Source organism: Rhincodon typus, chromosome 5, assembly GCF_021869965.1.
Source record: "Rhincodon typus isolate 14 chromosome 5, sRhiTyp1.1, whole genome shotgun sequence".
In the NCBI taxonomy this organism is placed as follows: domain Eukaryota; kingdom Metazoa; phylum Chordata; class Chondrichthyes; order Orectolobiformes; family Rhincodontidae; genus Rhincodon; species Rhincodon typus.
In genome coordinates, this window is record NC_063336.1 from 11,041,105 (window position 1) to 11,059,043 (window position 17,939).

The 17,939-nt window shown below is 41.9% G+C and overlaps 1 protein-coding gene across 1 annotated transcript in view; it reads right to left on the reverse strand.

The window, feature by feature from the left end:
- kif6 (kinesin family member 6) overlaps positions 1-17,939 on the reverse strand; it is a 504,857-nt gene that overhangs the window by 380,006 nt on the left and 106,912 nt on the right. Inside the window, exon 8 of the mRNA XM_048596661.1 lies at positions 13,632-13,735. Coding sequence (XP_048452618.1) covers positions 13,632-13,735 — 104 coding nt within the window. The remainder of the gene's footprint in view (positions 1-13,631; positions 13,736-17,939) is intronic.

A 17,939-nucleotide genomic window follows, 5' to 3' on the forward strand; every position in this document is an offset into this window, starting at 1 on the left:
AAGGCTCCTCAGGTGCTCAGTTGGCTAGATGGCTGGATTACAATACAGAGTCATACCAACCAAATTCCCACATTGGCTGAGGTTACCTTACCACGAAGGACTCTCCATCTCAACATCTCCACTTGTGGTGCAGTGGTAATGTCCCCAGCTCTTGACCAGTGGGCCTGGATTTAAGTCCGACCTGCTCCAGAAGTGTGTAATAATAACTCTAAACTGGTTGATTTGAAAAAAGAAAGCTGAATTCTCAAAAAGATCTCAAAGTCTTGTGCAGCGTAATTTAACATCTAAATATTGGTTGGTATATAAAACATTTTAGCAGCCTCAACTTCTTCAAATGGGAAGATAAAGAAACTTAAAGTAATTCCAGTTTCCAGCAGAAGCAAAGCTCCCAGTGGCTTTTAAAAGTGAAATGGCAGAGTTACACTACAGAGTAATAAATTATCTACTGTTATTTTCAGAACTGGAGACATACAAGCAGTGGAAGGATAAGGTGGAGATGTGGACATTAGGTCACTTTTCTAACCAAGACAGAGCAAGATATGGTTTTGGCTTTATCCTTACCAGGAAGGAGTCAAATTAATAACAGCATTTTCAGAACTGGATGTAACACATCTACATACCAAAGACGGACTGGAGATGCTAATATGAGTTTACAAAGCAGAAGTGTGCAAGTTGTGGTCAATATATGATAAATTTCAGCAGATGGTCAGTCAGTCCATTGAAGGATATATCATGGAATTTGAGAGGTTATATAAAAGGGAAAAGAAATTCAATCTATGGATTCTGGAGTCTGCTGACATTTAGACTACTAGATTGCACACTAATCTTACATGGACAGTCTATTAATTTTGACAATTCTTCAATTTTATGGTAATGACTCTCTTTTTGAAAAAAATAGCTGTTGCCCTAAAAAAGTTTAGGAAGACAATCATTTCCAGCTATCATTGCAGGACACTGCAGAAAAGCTCCAGCAATTTCTGTGCAGAGAAATCAGAGTTAATGTTTTGGGTCCAGCGAACCTTCCTCAAAACTGATTACTATGATTACTGACTCGGGGAGGTGAAAGGGACTTCATTATAGGTGAAAGGATGAAATTGGATATTATTAAGTTGGAGAGGGTGCGGGAAATATTTACAGGGACATTATCAACACTGCAGGCTTTGAGTTATAAGGAGAAGCTGGATAGATTGATAAGATTTTTTGCTGGACCGTAGGAGGTTGAGGGGTGACCTTATAGAGGTTTATAAAATCGTGACAACCACAGATAGGGTAAATAGAAAAGGTCTTTTTCCCTGTGGTGGGGAAGTTCAAAACTAGAGGGCATATTTTTAAGGTGAGAGGGGAAAGATTTAAAAGGGCAATTTTTTTCACACAGTGGGTGGTTCAAATGTGCAATGAACTACCAGAAGAAGTGATGGATGCAGATACGTGTACAACAGTTACAATATTTGAACAGGTACATGAATAGGAAAGATTTAGAGGGACAAGGGCCAAAAGCAGGCAAATGGGTCAAGTTTAGTTTTGGAAACTTGATCAACATGGACTAGTTGGACCGAAGGGTCTGTTTGCATGTTGTATGACAACCTCTCTCCCAACATCAGCAAGACTAAAGAACTGATCATTGACTTCAGAAAGAAAGGAGGAGAGTGCGGCCCCATCTACATTAACAGAACTGAGGTTGGGGGGGGTGGAGGATGTCAGGTTCCTCAGAGTGATGATAACCAACAAACTCTGCTGGGCTTCTCTGCTCCGCTTTTTCTTTTTCCTCCTTTTCCTTTATTTCCTCTTTTTTCTTTCTTCCTCTTGACTCTCAGCACCAGAGCCGATGGCAGATCCACAGTATCGAGCCATTCTCCCCCAGAACACCGTGAGCAGTGAGCCCAGAAGCAGCACAGGGAAGAGCTCCGCAGTAGAGCGTGGGGAAGCAGACCCGGACCGTTACACAGGCAGCTAGCATGAGCCTGCGGCACAAGCGGTAGCGGGAGGGAGAAGGCAGCCCGAGGCAAGCAGGAGAAGGCAGACCGAGGCAAGTGAGAAAAGGCAGCCTGAGGCGGCTGACAGTGAGTGCAGGAGCAGGCAGCTCGAGGCGGCGATGGCCGGGGTGGGGTGGCAGTGGGGTGTTCCGTCCTCGGAGTGATGGAGGGACCAAGGGACACTCCCGGCAGCATGGCTTGGGCTGAGAAGTCCGGGGTGAGACATTCTTGGTGGCACAGTGTGGGCTGGTAGGCCTGGAGCAGGACTCTGGTGGTGGCATTCTGTAACAGTGGAGGAGGAAAGTTTGGACCCTCTTTAAATTATCTTTTTTTTAACTACTTTATTCTAAATTAATGTGAATGACGCTTATGCACAGCAACCGTACACACTTTTCACTGTATTTTACATTGAACACATGTAACAATAAAGGATATTCAATTCAAGAAGGTACAACAAAGCCTCTTCTTCCTCAGGCAGCTCAGGAAATTTGGAATGTCCATAAGAATCCTCACCAACTTCTACAGATGCACCGTTGAAAGCATACTGTCTGGGAGCATAACAGCCTGGTACAGCAACTGCTCTGCCCAGGACCATAAGAAACTACAGAAGGTGGTGTGCATAGCCCAGATCATCACAGAAGCCAACCTTCCATCTGGCCCAAAACATCAGCCTTCCTGCTCCTCTGATGCTGCTTGGCCTGCTGTGTTCATCCAGCTCTACACCTTGTTATCTCTATCTTCCATCCCATGGACTCTATTTAACACGGCTCGCTGCTGCGGAAAGGCAACCAACATCATCAAAGACCCATCGCACCCCGGCAATACTCTCCTAAAACTTCTTCCATCAGGCAGAAGGCAGAGAAGCCTGAAGACATGCATCAGCAAGTTCAGGGACAGCTTCTTCCTAGCCATTATTTGAATGGACTCTCTAGCTTCAAATAGTGTGAATCTTGCTAACGCTGATCTCGTCTAATGCACACCCTGTGCGATGTAACCCGTATGCCTCTGTCTAAGTCTTTTTACAACCTCTGATTTATACATCCTTGTTTACCATGATCCACCTGTACTGCTTGTAAACAAAGCTTTTCACTGTATTTCACTACACATGACAATAAATCAATCAATCAATCAATGAATATGACTCTATAATTGCTGAAAGGCACCTGAACAGGATTGGTCATGCTTTTAATACATTTCTGAATCAAGGGAAAATGCAGGATTGGGGTGATAGCCAACAACAATCGAACTCCACGAATGCACAGAACATAATGTACAGAAGTTTTCAATGTGAAAATGTCAGGAATGGCCTAAGTATGAAGAGTGAAGTATTTGAAGCAACACATGAAACTAGTTCTGAGCCTAAATATAGGGATGAGCAGCATGAAAATAATTGTGCTGGTGACAAAGACTTAGGTGGATATTGTGATTCAAATTCTTTATCTATTATTTGTTGGTTTAAGTTTCTGGTTTTTGAGTTAGTAACTTGGGAGTTTTCTCTTTATCTGAAGTTAATAATTAACTTCAAGTATTTCTGAGCCATGGTGATTTCTTTTAAAAACAGTTTTTGAGATCTAGGTTCCGATTGAATGGGTTTTGTGCATTATTAATGAGCTTCTGTTTATTGGAATGTTTTGCAACCCAGCATGGTAAATAACAGAATATTTAGGTTTATTAGATATTCAGAACCTTTTTTTTAAGCAACCTTAAGTGATATAGGGAAACATTTAGTTTTACTTTTTGACTTTGAATGGAGCGTCCTGTGAAGTCCTTGGAATAGGATGGCTCTGCAGAAAAGGGCCCCTGAAAAGGCAAGGATATATAATGAACCAGATTACCTTAAGAGTGCATAATTAATATTAGCCCCAAATCAAAGGTTTTGGGATTTAATGCTCGAGATATTATTTAAAGCTGAGTACACTTGAGCAGGCCAATGATAGCTCCAGGAAGAAACTATCTGCAGTTCCAATCTAAAAATTGAAGTCACAAGTGAGTTAAACCTACCAAAGTGTTAGATACAGGGGTTCTTGTGTACTGTATCAGTGGTGTTTTGGATACTATAGAAAAGGTCTTTTGGTTCTTTTCAATTTATTGAGGAATCTTGGGATTAATATCATTTTATTGTGTGTTTAAAAATCTTTGAATTTGTACTATAAATTGATGGTTGGGTTTATTCTATTTTATGTTTTCTTTTGTAACAAACCTCTGTTTTATTGCTAAAGCAAAATCTGCACCATTGTATGTTTATGTTTCAACAAGGCTATCTTCATTAAAACCAAAACAAATCAAAATATTTTCTTTCAGACGAGGATCCTGCCTGGGATCTGATAGTTCAGTAATAATATCAGATGGAAATGTAACAGTCCATAGTTGTTGATTCATTCATTTGTGCCATAACAGATGGTGGCTGTACTTCAATAGTGTGTGGCACTGATTGGCTGAAATGTTATTTGGAAATTGTGGGCAAAGCAGACAAAAACAGGGGCAAAGTAAATAAAAGTTCTACCTGTTTTCACCTCAGGAATGATAATTTGGTAAAGCTGAGCAATCAGCTAAATGAATTGCCTTTTGGTGTCCAGGAATGTGCAGGCTAGGTGGATTAGCCATGGTAAATACAGGGTTATGTGGATAGGGTGGGGTGGATGGGTCTGAGTGGAATGCTCTTCAAAGGGGCAGTGCAGACTTGATGGACTGAATGGCCTCTATCTGCACTGTAGGGATTCTATGACTCTGTTCCATGATTCTATCAGAAAAAAAATTACACAACATTGAAACATTATTCCAGACCATCTAGCAAGGTTTCAGATCTGGTATTACAGTTTACTAGGAGAACGGCACAAGAAATGGAAAAGACAAGGAAACCTTGTAAGTTGTGATGGGAAAACTTTCATCATACAATATGGGAATCAGATGATAAAGATGCATTCCTCACAAGTAATAGGTATGAGTTACAAATTTTCAAACTCTGAGAATGAGGCAGATGGTATTGATGACGAAGCACCATGAAGTGTCAAAGTCATTGAGGTTGACAGCAGAGAAAAAGGCCCTTTGGCCCATCCAGTCTGTACTGGTCAAATATAACCTTACTACTCTAATCCCATTTTCCATAGCTTCGTATGAGGTGACATCACCAATGCACATTTAAATACTACATTAAGGACATGAGGCTTTCTGCATCTACCACACTTACAGATACTGAGTTTTAAATTCCTACCACCTTCTGGATGAAAAAAAAAATCAGATACCCTCTGAAGCTCCTTCCACCTTACCTTAAATCTATGTCCTTGGTCACTGATCAGCCACAAGTCATTGTTCACATTGGTACCGATAACATAGATAGGAAGTATGATGTGGAGGTGCCGGTGTTGGACTGGGGTGGACAACGTCAAAAATCACACAAAAGCAGGTTATCATCCAACAGATTTACACGAAAACACTAGCTTTCCGAGCTCTGCTCCTTCCTCAAGTGTAGTGTGGAAGAGGAGGTATACCGAATCCAGTCAGAGATAGTAAAAACTGCCGATGCTGGAGTCAGAGTTAACACAGTGTGAAGCTGGAGGAACACAGCAGGCCAGGCAGCATCAGAGGAGCAGGAAAGTTAATGTTTCAGGTCAGGACCCTTCTTCAGAAATGGGGGAGGGGGAAGGGAGCTCTGAAATAAATAGAGAGAGGAGGGTTGGGGCTGGGGAAGGTAGGTGGGATGGTGATAGGTGAGTGCAGGGAGGCAGTAGTGGGGATTGGTTAGTGGCAGGGGCGTATAGGTGGGAGAGAAGATGGACATGTTGTGTCAGATCAAGGAGGCGGGTATGAGAGGGAGGGTTGGTCATGGGATGAGGCCAGGGGTGGGGAGATTTTGAAACTAGTAAAGTCCACATTTAGGCCATCAGGCTGTAGGCTCCCAAGGCGGAATATGAGGTGCTGCTCCTCCAGTTTCCAGGTGGCATCACTGTGACACTGGAGGAGGCCCAGGATGGACATGTCACCTAGGGAGTGGGAAGGGGAGTTGAAATGGTTCGCAGCCAGGTGTTGTCATCCTTACCCTTAACAACTTCTCCTTTAACTCCTCTCACTTCCTACAGACTAAGGGGGTGGCCATGGGAACCCGCATGGGCCCAAGCTACGCCTGCCTCTTTGTAGGATTCGTGGAACAATCCCTCTTCTGCAGCTACACTGGCACTATCCCCCACCTCTTCCTCTGCTATATCGATGACAGTATCGGTGCTGCCTTGTGCTCCCACGAGGATCTTGAACAGTTCATCAACTTTACTAACACCTTTCACCCCAACCTCAAGTTCACCTGGATCATCTCTGATACCTCTCTCTCCTTCCTGCACCTCTCTGTTTCCATCCCTGGTGACCGCCTCGAAACCGACATCTAATTCAAGCCCACCGACACCCACAGCTACCTAGACTACACCTCCTCTCACCCATCTTCCTGCAAGAATGGGATCCCCTACTCCCAATTCCTCCGCCTCCTCCCCGACTGCTCCCAAGATGTGGCGTTCCACTACTGCACATCCCAGATGTCCTCCTACTTCAAGGACCGCAACTTCCTTCCTTCGGTGGTCGAAAATGCTCTCGACCGCATCTCTTGCGTTTCCCGCACCTCTGCCCTTCTCATTAAGGATTAAACCAAAGCCTCTACCAGTTGTCTTAACCCAGTCAAAAATCCCAATAAGGATTCCCCTGGTTCTCGGATTTCCAAATAAAAACAATAGCATCCCAGAATTAGAGGTGGCTTGGGGTCATAATATTCCTTAACTACCATCAACTTTTGAAAGATTTTAGTATCTGGTGCCTCAGGGAAAGATAGGCTCCTAAAAACCGAAAAAGCTTCAGGTCCACAAGTTGTCAGGAGTATTGCTCCTTGCTTTTCATCTGCCCCAAGGTAATTTGCCTGGAAAAAATAACACATCCTTTCCGCATACTCGGTCCAGTCTTTGACAGCAGGGTCAAACGAGTCAAGCTTCCCAAATAACGGCATGAATCCAGAAATGCTCACCCCACCTCGAAGTCAACTGTTACGAGCGAGTTTCTTCAGGAATGTGCTTTACTCTCGTCGCCACTGAAATAACTCCACAGAACCCAGTATCCCATCAACATCATCCCATTTACAAGTGGAAAGTTCTTGACAGTGGTCCCTCAAAGTCAGCTCACAGAGTGTCAGAATGTCTGATACTCCTCTGTTTATCTGTCAGCCAGGGCTCCCCAATTGGACCAAGTTAACAGCCCCAATCAGGGAACACATATTCTGTGAGGTCCACCTAGCAGTCCTCATTACAATCATCAGATGCAGCATTGCAACTCATTATTCATCGGTGATTATAGTATAGACTGTGTAAACCAAGTGAGCACTAAAGCTGTGGAGGACTAGTTTCTGGACTGTGTTACAGCTGGTTTTCTTGAGCAAATATGTTGATGAGCCAGTAAGATGGCATGCTATTTTAGAGATAGTAGGAACTGTAGATGCTGGAGAATCTGAGATAACAAGGTGTAGAGCTGGATGAACACAGCAGGCAAGAAGGGTCTAGGCCCGAAACGTCAGCCTTCCTGCTCCTCTGATGCTGCTTGGCCTGCTGTGCTCATCCAGCTCTACACCTTGTTATGCTGTTTTAGATTTAATATTATGCAATTTTAAAAAAAAGATGAATTAACAATCATCTAAGAGAGGTCACTGGACTCAAAACGTGAACTTTGTTTTTCTCCATAGATGCAGCCAACCCTGCTGAGTTTCTCCAGCAATTTCTATTTTTATTTGTAATTAAGAATCTTAAAAGAAACTTGAAGAATGGGTGACCATAATACAGTAGAATTATAATGTTATTTCTGAAAGTGATACAGTCTATGCTGAAGCAAGGGTTTTAAATTTGAGAAAGGGCAAATATGAAGGCACGAGTCACAAGTTAGCTGAAGTGGACTGGGAAAATGTATTAAAAGACATGACTGTACATAGGTAATGGCCAGTCTTTAAAGTACTATTGCATGGCTTACAGCAACAATATATTCCTTCAAAGCGCAAAAAAATTCAAAAAAATGTCACCCATGGCTGACAAAGGAAGTTCAGGATTGTACAATACTAAATAAACTGCCTATGAAGTTAACAAAAATAGAACTAATTCTGAAAATTGGGAGACTTTTAGAATACAGCAAAGGAAGAGCAAAGAAACTGATCAGGGAAGGGAGATTAGATATGAATGCACTCTAGCAAAAACATCAGACTGGAAAAGCTTCTTTCAGTACCTAAAAAGGAAACATGAGGCTAAACCGAATGTGGATCCATTACAGGCAGAATCAGGAGAACGTGTAATTGGGAATAGAGAATTGGCATTACTATGAAGATTGCACTTGAGAAATTAATGGGGCTGAAGGTTGATAAAACCCAGGGTCTGACAGTCTACATCCCAGAGTGCTGAAGAAGGTGGCTATTGAGATAGTCGATGCATTGTTGATTATCTTCCAAACTTCATAGTGACTCCTGTGAATTGGAAGGCAGCAAATGTCACTTCACTGTTAAGGAAGTGAGCAGGAGGGAAAACAGGAACTGCAGACCTGTTAGCTCTAGATCAGGAGTAGGAAAATCATAGAATTTATAATAAGGGATGGGATAAAAAGACACTTGGATGATAACGATCTTATTGAATATAGTCAGCATGGCTTTGTGAATAGGAAATCATGTTTAGTGAACTGTTGAGTGTTTGAAGATATTACCGATAAAACTGACAAAGGAGAGTTGATGCACAAGGTAGACTTAGAAGGCCTTCGACAAACTCCCCCACAGGCGACTGATTAGAAAAAGTAAAACATATGGGATAGGAGTTGGTGGAACAGAAAATGGAAAGTAGGAATAAACATGCCACTCTCATGTTGGTAGGCTATAACTAGTGAGGGACACAATATATATCAATATTTGAAGATAGGGATCAAATGTAATATTTCCAAATTTGATTTGATTGGAGATTGTACAAAGCTAAGTCAGAATATGTGTTCTGAGGAAGATTGTAAGTGGTTTCAGGACAATTTGGTAGGCTTAGTGAATGGGAAAGAACATGGCAGGTGGGCATATAATGTAGAAAAATGAGAGGTTATCTGCTTTCGTAGGAGAAACAGACATACAGAGTATTCCTTAAACAGTGAGGGGTTGGCAGAAGTAGATGTACTAAAGGTCCTAGATGTCCTCGTCAATAAGGCACTGAAGGCTACCAAGGCTACCAAATTGGCTGAGAAAAGCAGCAGATCTGAGGATTGGGATAAGTTTAGTTGTCAGCAAAGGAGGACAAAGGCATTGATTAAGCCGGGGAGAGTAGAGTGAGACAGTAAGTTTACAGGGAACAAACAAACTGATTGTAAAAGCTTCTTTAGGTATGTGGAGAGAAAAAGATTAGTGAAGACAAATGTAGGTCCCTTATAATCAGAAATAGAAGTTATAAAGGGGAACAAAGACATGGCAGACAAATTAAATACATACTTTGGTTCTTTCTTGACAAAGGAGGACACAAAAACATCCCAAAATGTTGGGGAGCACAAGATCTAATGAAAGAGAGAGAGACTGAAGGAAAATATGAAAGTGAGGAAACTGGTGAGATTTAAGGGCAGGAGGGAAAATACTATTCCCTGTGCACCAGTCACTGAAAGGAAGCATGTAGGTGCGGCAGGCAATGAAGAAAGCAAATGATCTGTGTAGCCAGAGGGTTCGAACACCAGAGGAATATCTGAAGTGTTTGGTCAGCCATGATTGTATTGAATTGTAGGGCAGGCTCAATGTGACAAATGGCCTACTCCTGTTCCTATGTTAAGAACGTAAGTTGAATGAGCAGAAGCACACTTTCAGGCCATCAAGCCTGCTCTGCCTCTCAATGAGATCATGGCTGATCTGATAATCCTCAACTCCATTTTCCTGCCTTCTCCCCATAACGTTTACTGATTAAAAATCTGCCTATCTCAGCCTTAAAGGGAAGGCAACGACATAGTGGTGTTAATGCAAGACTTTTAACCAGAGACCTCGATAACGGTCAAATCCCACCATGGCAGATAGTGACATTTGAATTCATTAAAAAAAGGAATCTGGAATTAAGATTCTAATGATGACCGGGAATCCATTTTCGAATGTCACAAAAACCCATCTGGTTCACTAATGTCCTTTAGGGAAGAACTGCCATCCTTACATGGTCTGTCCGAGATGTGACTCCAGACTCAGACCAATGTGGTTGACTCTTAACTACCCTGTGGGCAATAAGGGATGGGCAATAAATGTTGGCCTAGCCAGTGACGTCCTCAGCCCATGAATGAATAAATTATAAAAAAGGATACTTAATGACACAGCCTCACTGCCCTCTGTAGTAAATAATCCCACAGATTCACAACCCTCTCAGTGCAGAAATTTCTTCTCAACTCTGTCCTGAATATGTGACCCCTTACTCTGAGATTATGCCCTCTGGTCCTCAACTCCCCCACAAGGGGAAACAACCTTTCTGCATCAACCCTGTCAAGTCCTCTGAGAATCTTCTTTGTTTCAATAAAGTCGCCTCTCATTCTTCTACATTCCAACAAGAATCTACTCAATCTACTCAACCTCTCCTCATGAGACAGTCCCTCCATGCCTGGTATCAACTTAGCAAACCATCTCTGGACCATCTCCAATGCCGATATATCTTTCATGAGATAAGGGAACCAAAACTGTTCACAGTATTTCAGTTATGGTCATACCAGTGCCTTACATAGTTTCAGAAAAATTTCTTTTATACTCCATTCTCTTTGAAATAAAGGTTAACATTCCACTTGCTTTCTCTACTATCAACTGAACTTGGATGTGATGAACTTAGATGAACTTTTGTGATTTATGGACAAGGATTCCCAAATCCCTTTATTTCTTAGCTTTCTGCAGGCTTTCTATGTTTAAATAATATTCAGCTCCTCTAGTCTTCCTGTCAAAGTGCATACCCTCACAATTTCTCACTTTATATTCAATCTGCCAAGTTTTCTTTGCCCACTCACTTAACTTGTCAACATCCCTCTGCAGACTCTGTCATCCTCACCATTTGCCTTCCCACCTATTTTTGCGTTATCCACAAACCTATAGTGTATTCACGTTCCTCATCCAGTTCATTACTATACATTGTAAATAATTGTATCCCCAGCAAGGATCCTTGTGGGACTCCACTAGTTACAGGTTACCATCCTGGAAACACCTTTTTATCCAAATTCCCTGTCTTCTATTAGTTAGCCAATCCATGCTAACATACTGCCTCCAATACGATAGGCTTATATCTTATAAAGTAGCCTAATGTGTGGCACCTTATCAAAAATCCAAACATATTACATCCACTGCTCCCCCTTTATTTATCCTGCTTTTCACAAAGAATTCTAGTCAGGCATCATTTCTACTTTATGAAGCCATACTGCGCTTGATCATATTATACAGTTCTAAATGCTGTGCTATTATAACCTTTATAACAGATTCTAACATGTTCCCCAGTAACATGTTAGCTCCTAGACAGAAGTTGAACCAGAAGGAAAAGTGGAAACTAATGTTTATGGTAAATTCTAGCCTTTTGCTGCCTGGTTCAACATACTGACATTGGTGTGTGAAACACTCAGTACCTGACTTAGTGACCCGGCATTGGGAAAGGGGACACGCACTGAGAACTACACCCCTTCCAAGCAAGCTTGGAAGTCTGACTGGCCTATTTGTGCTCCCAGTTTAACATGCATATACTCAGAGGAGTCAAATGGCTATGGATTCTAGCACACTCAATGAAGCAGTGCTAATGCAGGAGCTATTTTTCACATTATATAATTTCATGGAATATTGCCATTGTTGGAAAGGCCAGCATTTATTGCCCATTATCAATTCCCCTTAAACTGAGTGGCTTGGTAGGCTATTAGAAGGCAGTTAAGAGTTAGCCATTTTGCTTTGGTTCAGAGTCACATATAGGCCCAACCAAGTAAGGATGGCAGGTTTGCTTCCCTGAAAAGATATTCGATATAAGACATTATATCTGCCCTCAAAAGTAGATTCTTTGACACTATTTTGTTGAAGAGTAGTGAATCTCCTCAGAGTCCTGAACAACATTTTTCTCTCTCCTAATCTCACTAAAAGCAGGTTACTAGATCATTACCATGTTACTGTCTGTGAGAACTTGCTGTTTGCAAATTGGCTGCCACATCTTCTACAATACAACAGCACCTACACTTTAACAGTACCTGTCTGAAAGCAAACCGTGGGATCACTTTAGCTCATGAAAGGTGCTGTTTTTAATGTAATCTTGCATTTTCTTCTTTGAAGGATGATTGTTCTCAAGCTAGATGAGGTAACTCAACTGTTTCTATCTTGTAACTCTTACGTATTTCTTTGTCAATATCTTGAATATGTGAAACTGAGCCATGCAGCTGCTGCAGAGTAAGATATATAGCCCATTTGGGACAGGGAAAGATAAGACTTTGACCTCTCGATGTTACTGCTCCTGAGGAAGAAAAGTTATTGCTACTAATTCTTGCATCAGTGTTAACACTTGAAATAATATTTTAGACATTACTGGTTTCTTTTTACAGTACAATGAAGGGAATTTTGTGCCATAAGCAATTAAAGATATGAGTGCTTTGAACAGAAAACTCTTCCACATATTGCAACTTGGGTCAATAACAAGCATTCCCAACCCAGGTGCAAATCAGATTAGATGGAATGTAAAGATTCTGCTGTTACCATGTTTACAATGGCAAACAGGAGCTGAGCCTTCAAAACAGGAGCCAAAGTGTCGAGGTTTGTTGTGAACACTGCAAACTTCAATTGTTCAGAATAAAAACATATGCGCAAGTTGATTGACACCCATGCCAATGAACTCAATATCCAGATTTCCACTATTCATACTATTTGGATGTGGGACATGGAAGAATTAAAGAGATAACCTGTAAATGATGGAAATCTGGAAATACATACCATAGATTCTGAGAAAGGATTATTGTTAAATCAATTAGGCTTTTTTTTTCTTTAGGATGCTAACTGCCTGCTGTACATAAACAACATTTCTGTTCCTTATTTTTCATTGACAATTCAGCTAACAGAACTATACATCCCACTCAGGGAACATACTTTATGTGGATGAAATATTACAATATCAATGAGGTTCTCTATTAATGGCATCTCAGCTACCATTTTCAACATTCACTCCCTTCGCCACTGGAACACAGTGGCAGCAGGATGTACCATCTACAAAATGAACTGCAGCAATTCGGGCTCCTTTGCCAGCACCTTCAAGCCCATGACCTCTACTAACATGAGAAGGACAAGGGTAGCATATGCACGGGAAAACCAGCACTGACAAGTTTCCCTCCAAGCCACATGCCATCCAGACTTGGAGCTAAATTGGATCTCCATTTCTAGCAGCACGATGGGTCCCACTACACCTCTAGGGCTGCAGCAATTCAAAAATCCGGCTCAAAAGAAGTCTTCTCCATGGCAATTAGGAATGGACAATAAATGCTGGCCTAGCCACATCATTGAATAAATAGAAGAACCTTGGGATTTTTAATGACATTTGTTCCTAAACAAGATGTGCTAAATGTATATTTATATTCCAATACTTTATCAAAAACAATAAAACCATTTATTTTGAAACTCTTAGCATTGGTTTGCTCTTTTAAAAAATTTAAAAAGACAAAAGGTACTTCTGTGTTTCTTCCTGTGAGAGGTTGTCAGCCCTTGTCTCTCCAGTGACCATGGCCAGCTCCTCTTTTAGCTGCTGGATTTCCTTCTTTAAACGAAGAATCATCTGAAAATTCCGGACAACAAAACAGGGAAAAATGAAGGACAGCTGGAATCAGTTTCCTGATGTATGTTTTTCTGGACTTTCTCTGCATAATGCAAAATATTGCCTTCATCAGAAACGCAATAAATTAAAAATTATATTTTATGCAAAAATTAGTTGCTGTTCCTAAAATAAATCCATTTTGAGATCATAAAAAATCATATATACAATATAAAAGTCTTGTTTGAAATCATAAATCTCTGCTTTTCATCTGATTAGTGAGACAGCCACATTCCATGTACGGAGGAACTACAAGTACAGTCAATTCTTATTAACTTAACATAAACCGGTTTGCTAAAGATTTTGTTCACCTGTCAGGACTCATTGAACAGACACACACATTGATGTATTTGCCTGCAATGGGTACGGTTACTAATTCTCACTTTTTCCCTTGCTTTTTTCATCCCTTCCTCACAATTGTCAATAAAATGAGATATTGCTTTTCTTTCAATAAATATAAACACAAGTTCAGAGTTACTTATTTCACGTGGATTAAGCCTTTTTAACTTGATCATTATTACTATGATAGCTGCTGCTATCGACCTTGGTAGAAACAGGCATAATTTGTCTCATTGTACAACAATGTAGAGAATCAAACCTCCCTGGCCCAGATTTAGGATAGAAAGTCAGAGACTCATATCAGGCTACCAAAAAAGTGTGATGGGGTTATTCTACTAATTTTAATGAAGAACAGATGCCAGTGTGTGCATTGATTTGGGAATTAAATTCATGATTAGCTTTGAGAAAAGACTCCCTTGCAAGTCCCAGGGGATCAAATTCAGGTCAGATCATTCTGCTCCTCATTAACGCAGAGTCGATAGCACGTAAGAAAAGGAATAGAAGTAGGAGTAGTCTGTACATTCTCTTGAGCCTGCCCTACCGTTCAACAAAATCACATCTGACTTCTGCCTCAACTCCACTTTGTTTTTTATTCGTTCATTGGATTGTGTGTATCACAGCCTACGCTAGAATTTATCACCTCTGGCTAAGAAAACAGCAGTGAGCCACCTTCCAAAACTGTTACAGGTGTAGGGGCACTCACAACATCTTTAGGAAGAGTGTTCCAGGATTTTAACCCAGCAACAACGATATAATTCCAAGTCAGGAGGGTATGTGGCTTGATGGGAAACGTGAAAGTGATAGTGTTTCCATACATCTGCTGCTCCTGTCCTTTTGGGTGGTAGAAGTCACAAGTTTGTAAAATGTTATCGGAGCATCCAGCGTTGCTGCAAAGCATCCTAAAAATTGTACACACAGCTGTTGGCTGGTATCAGAGAGACTGAATGGTGAAGGGATAAATGGAATGCAAGCTACTTTGCGCTGGCTGATGTTGAGCTGCTTTCATGTTATTGGAGCTGCAGCCATACAAGCAAGTGGAGAGGTTTCCATCTGCTGACTTGTGCTTTGTGGACAGTGGACAGGCACTGGGGACACAACAAGTTGTTATCCTCCAAACTTTTCTTGCAGCCGCAGTAAATATATAGCTAGCCTAATTCTGTTTCTGTTCAGTGGTGATCCCAGAATGTTACCACTGGGGCATTCAGCAATGATAATGCCTTTTAACATCGAGAGGCGAGAATTAGATTTTCTCTTGTTGGAGACAGTCACTCCCTAATACTTGAATGACACAAATGCCACTTGCCACTTCGCAGCTCAAGCCCAGGTATTAAGGCATACAAACACGGTCTGTTTCAGTACCCAGTCATCATGAATGGTGAACATTCTGCAATCATCAATGAGCTTCCCCATTTTTGATTTTATGTTGGAGGGAAAGTCATTGATGAAACAGCTGAAAATGGTTAGGCCTAGGACACTATTCTGAGGAATAAGATAACGATAGATCTGCAACAACCACTACCATTCTCTTTTATGCTAGATGTAACTCCAAATAGCGGACAGTAATCCCATGATTCCCACTGACTCCAGTTTTGCCAGGACTCCTTGATGCCAGACTCAATCAAATGCTGATTTAATGTTCAGGGCAACCACACTCACTTCACCTCTGGAATACGGTTCTTTTCTTCTATGTTTGAAGCAAACCTGAAATGAAGTCAGAAGTCAAGTGACCTTGGCGAAGCCCAAAAGGGCTTCAGAGCAGATTATTCCCTCGTAAGAGTTGCTTGATAGCACTGTCAACAAGGGCTTCTATCATTCTCAAGTGATCTCAAGTAACCTGCTAGAGTGGCAACTGGTCATGTTTGATTTGTCCTTCTTTCTGTGCACAGACATACCTGCGCAGCTTTCCACTTCATCAGGTAGATGCCAATATTGTAGCTGCAACGGAACAGCTTGGTTAGGAGCACAGCCTGTTCTACAGCAAAAGTCTACAGTGTTACTACCATAATGTTGACAGGACCATTGCCTTCTCAGTGTACAATGCCTTCAGCCATTTCTGGATATCACATGAAATGAATGGAATTAGCTGAAGAACAGGACCTCCAGAGGAGAGTAAGATGTATCATCCTTTGGCACTTCTGACTGAAGATAAATACAAATGTTTCAGCCTTGTCTTTTGCACTGATATGCTGGGCTCCCCACTGTTGAGGATGGAGATATTTGTGGAGCCTCCACATCTTGTTATTTGTTTAATTGTCCACCACCATTCACAATGAGGTGTGGCAAGACAGCAGAACCTAGATCTATTCGACTGATGTGGGTTATCTATCCTTGTCCATCACTTGCTGCTTATGTGGTTTAATATGCAAGTGGGTCTGTGTTGTAACTCCTCCAGTTTGACACCTTATTTTAAGCTATGCCTTGCACTGCTCTGGCCATGTCATGTCGTGCAGCTTAGCGACTTGAACGGTTTCCATCAGGAATCTGGACATGGCGCCTGGCTAGCTGTCAGCCCCTCTGGATGATTGATCTGCATCAATGATGCAGTTGAAGTCTCCGGCCACAATGACGGGCCTAGATGTCACCATCAGCAGTGGGAGCTGCTGCAGGACGGCTAGCCACTCACTCTTTACCACCGGGACGTAAGTTAATTAGTCTCAGGGCACCATTTCTGCATGTACCGTCTTGCTACGAGGAGGCATCCGCCCCCCACCTCTTTAACTTCACTGTTCAATGAACTAAAATTGGTTCGAACAGAGGGCGCTGGTGAGAAGCAACCATGGAGGATTCTGAGAGAAGTCTTTTCAGTTGCCACAGCTGAGAACAGGATCATGGACACAGGCTTGGCTGCTCAGGAACCAGGTTTACACATTGAGTGAGTACTGCCTGGAAAGAGATAAAGTGCCAATCTGACACTGAGTTTCCCAAGTGACAATACTGTGGGTGCATGAGTATTGGGTCTACAGGTAATTCTACGAACTCTCAAAATCGGTTTTAAAATTGCCAGTATTAACGTGCGAAGTGTTAAATCTACTATGTGATGTGTTTCCACACTGGCTTTTCTGGTCAATGTCAAAGCGGACCTCCTGTTTCTTCAGGGGTTTGCAAGTTGTACAGGGCCTTGGTGAGACCACACCTGGAATACTGTGTGCAGTTTCGGTCTCCTTTTCTGAGGAAGGATGCTCTTGCTGTCAAGGGTGTGCAACAAAGATTTACCAGGCTGATCCCAGGGATGGCGGGTCTGACGTATGAGGACAGATTGATTAGGTTGGGATTGTTTTTGCTGGAGTTCAGACAAATGAGGGGGGGATCTCATAGAGACTTATAAAAATTTAATAGGACTGGACAGGGTAGATGCAAAGAGGATGTCCCCGATGGTGGGTGTGTCTAGAACCAGGGATCACAGTATGAGGATTTGGGGTAGATGATTTAGGACGGAGATGAGGAGATATTTCTTCACCCAAAGGATGGTGAACCTGTGGGCTTCATTATCACAAGAAGTAGTTGATGCCAAAACATTGAATGTAATCAAGAGACGACGAGACATAGCACATGATATGAATGGGATCAAAGGTTTTGGGGAGAAAGCAGGATTAGGCTGTTGAGTTGGACAATCAGCCATGATTGTGAAGAATGGCAAAGTAGGTTCAGAAGGTGGAATGGCCTCCTCCTGCCTCTATCTTCTATATTTCTCTGTTTCTATACCACACCTCAGCAGCTACAGGAAATGGTCGGGTTATGGGCCTTTGATTTGGTTGGGGGAAAATGATTGCCATTCCTCCGGCCTGGGTATTCTGCTGCAAGGAGGCAATTTCACCATCTCCGAAGTTAA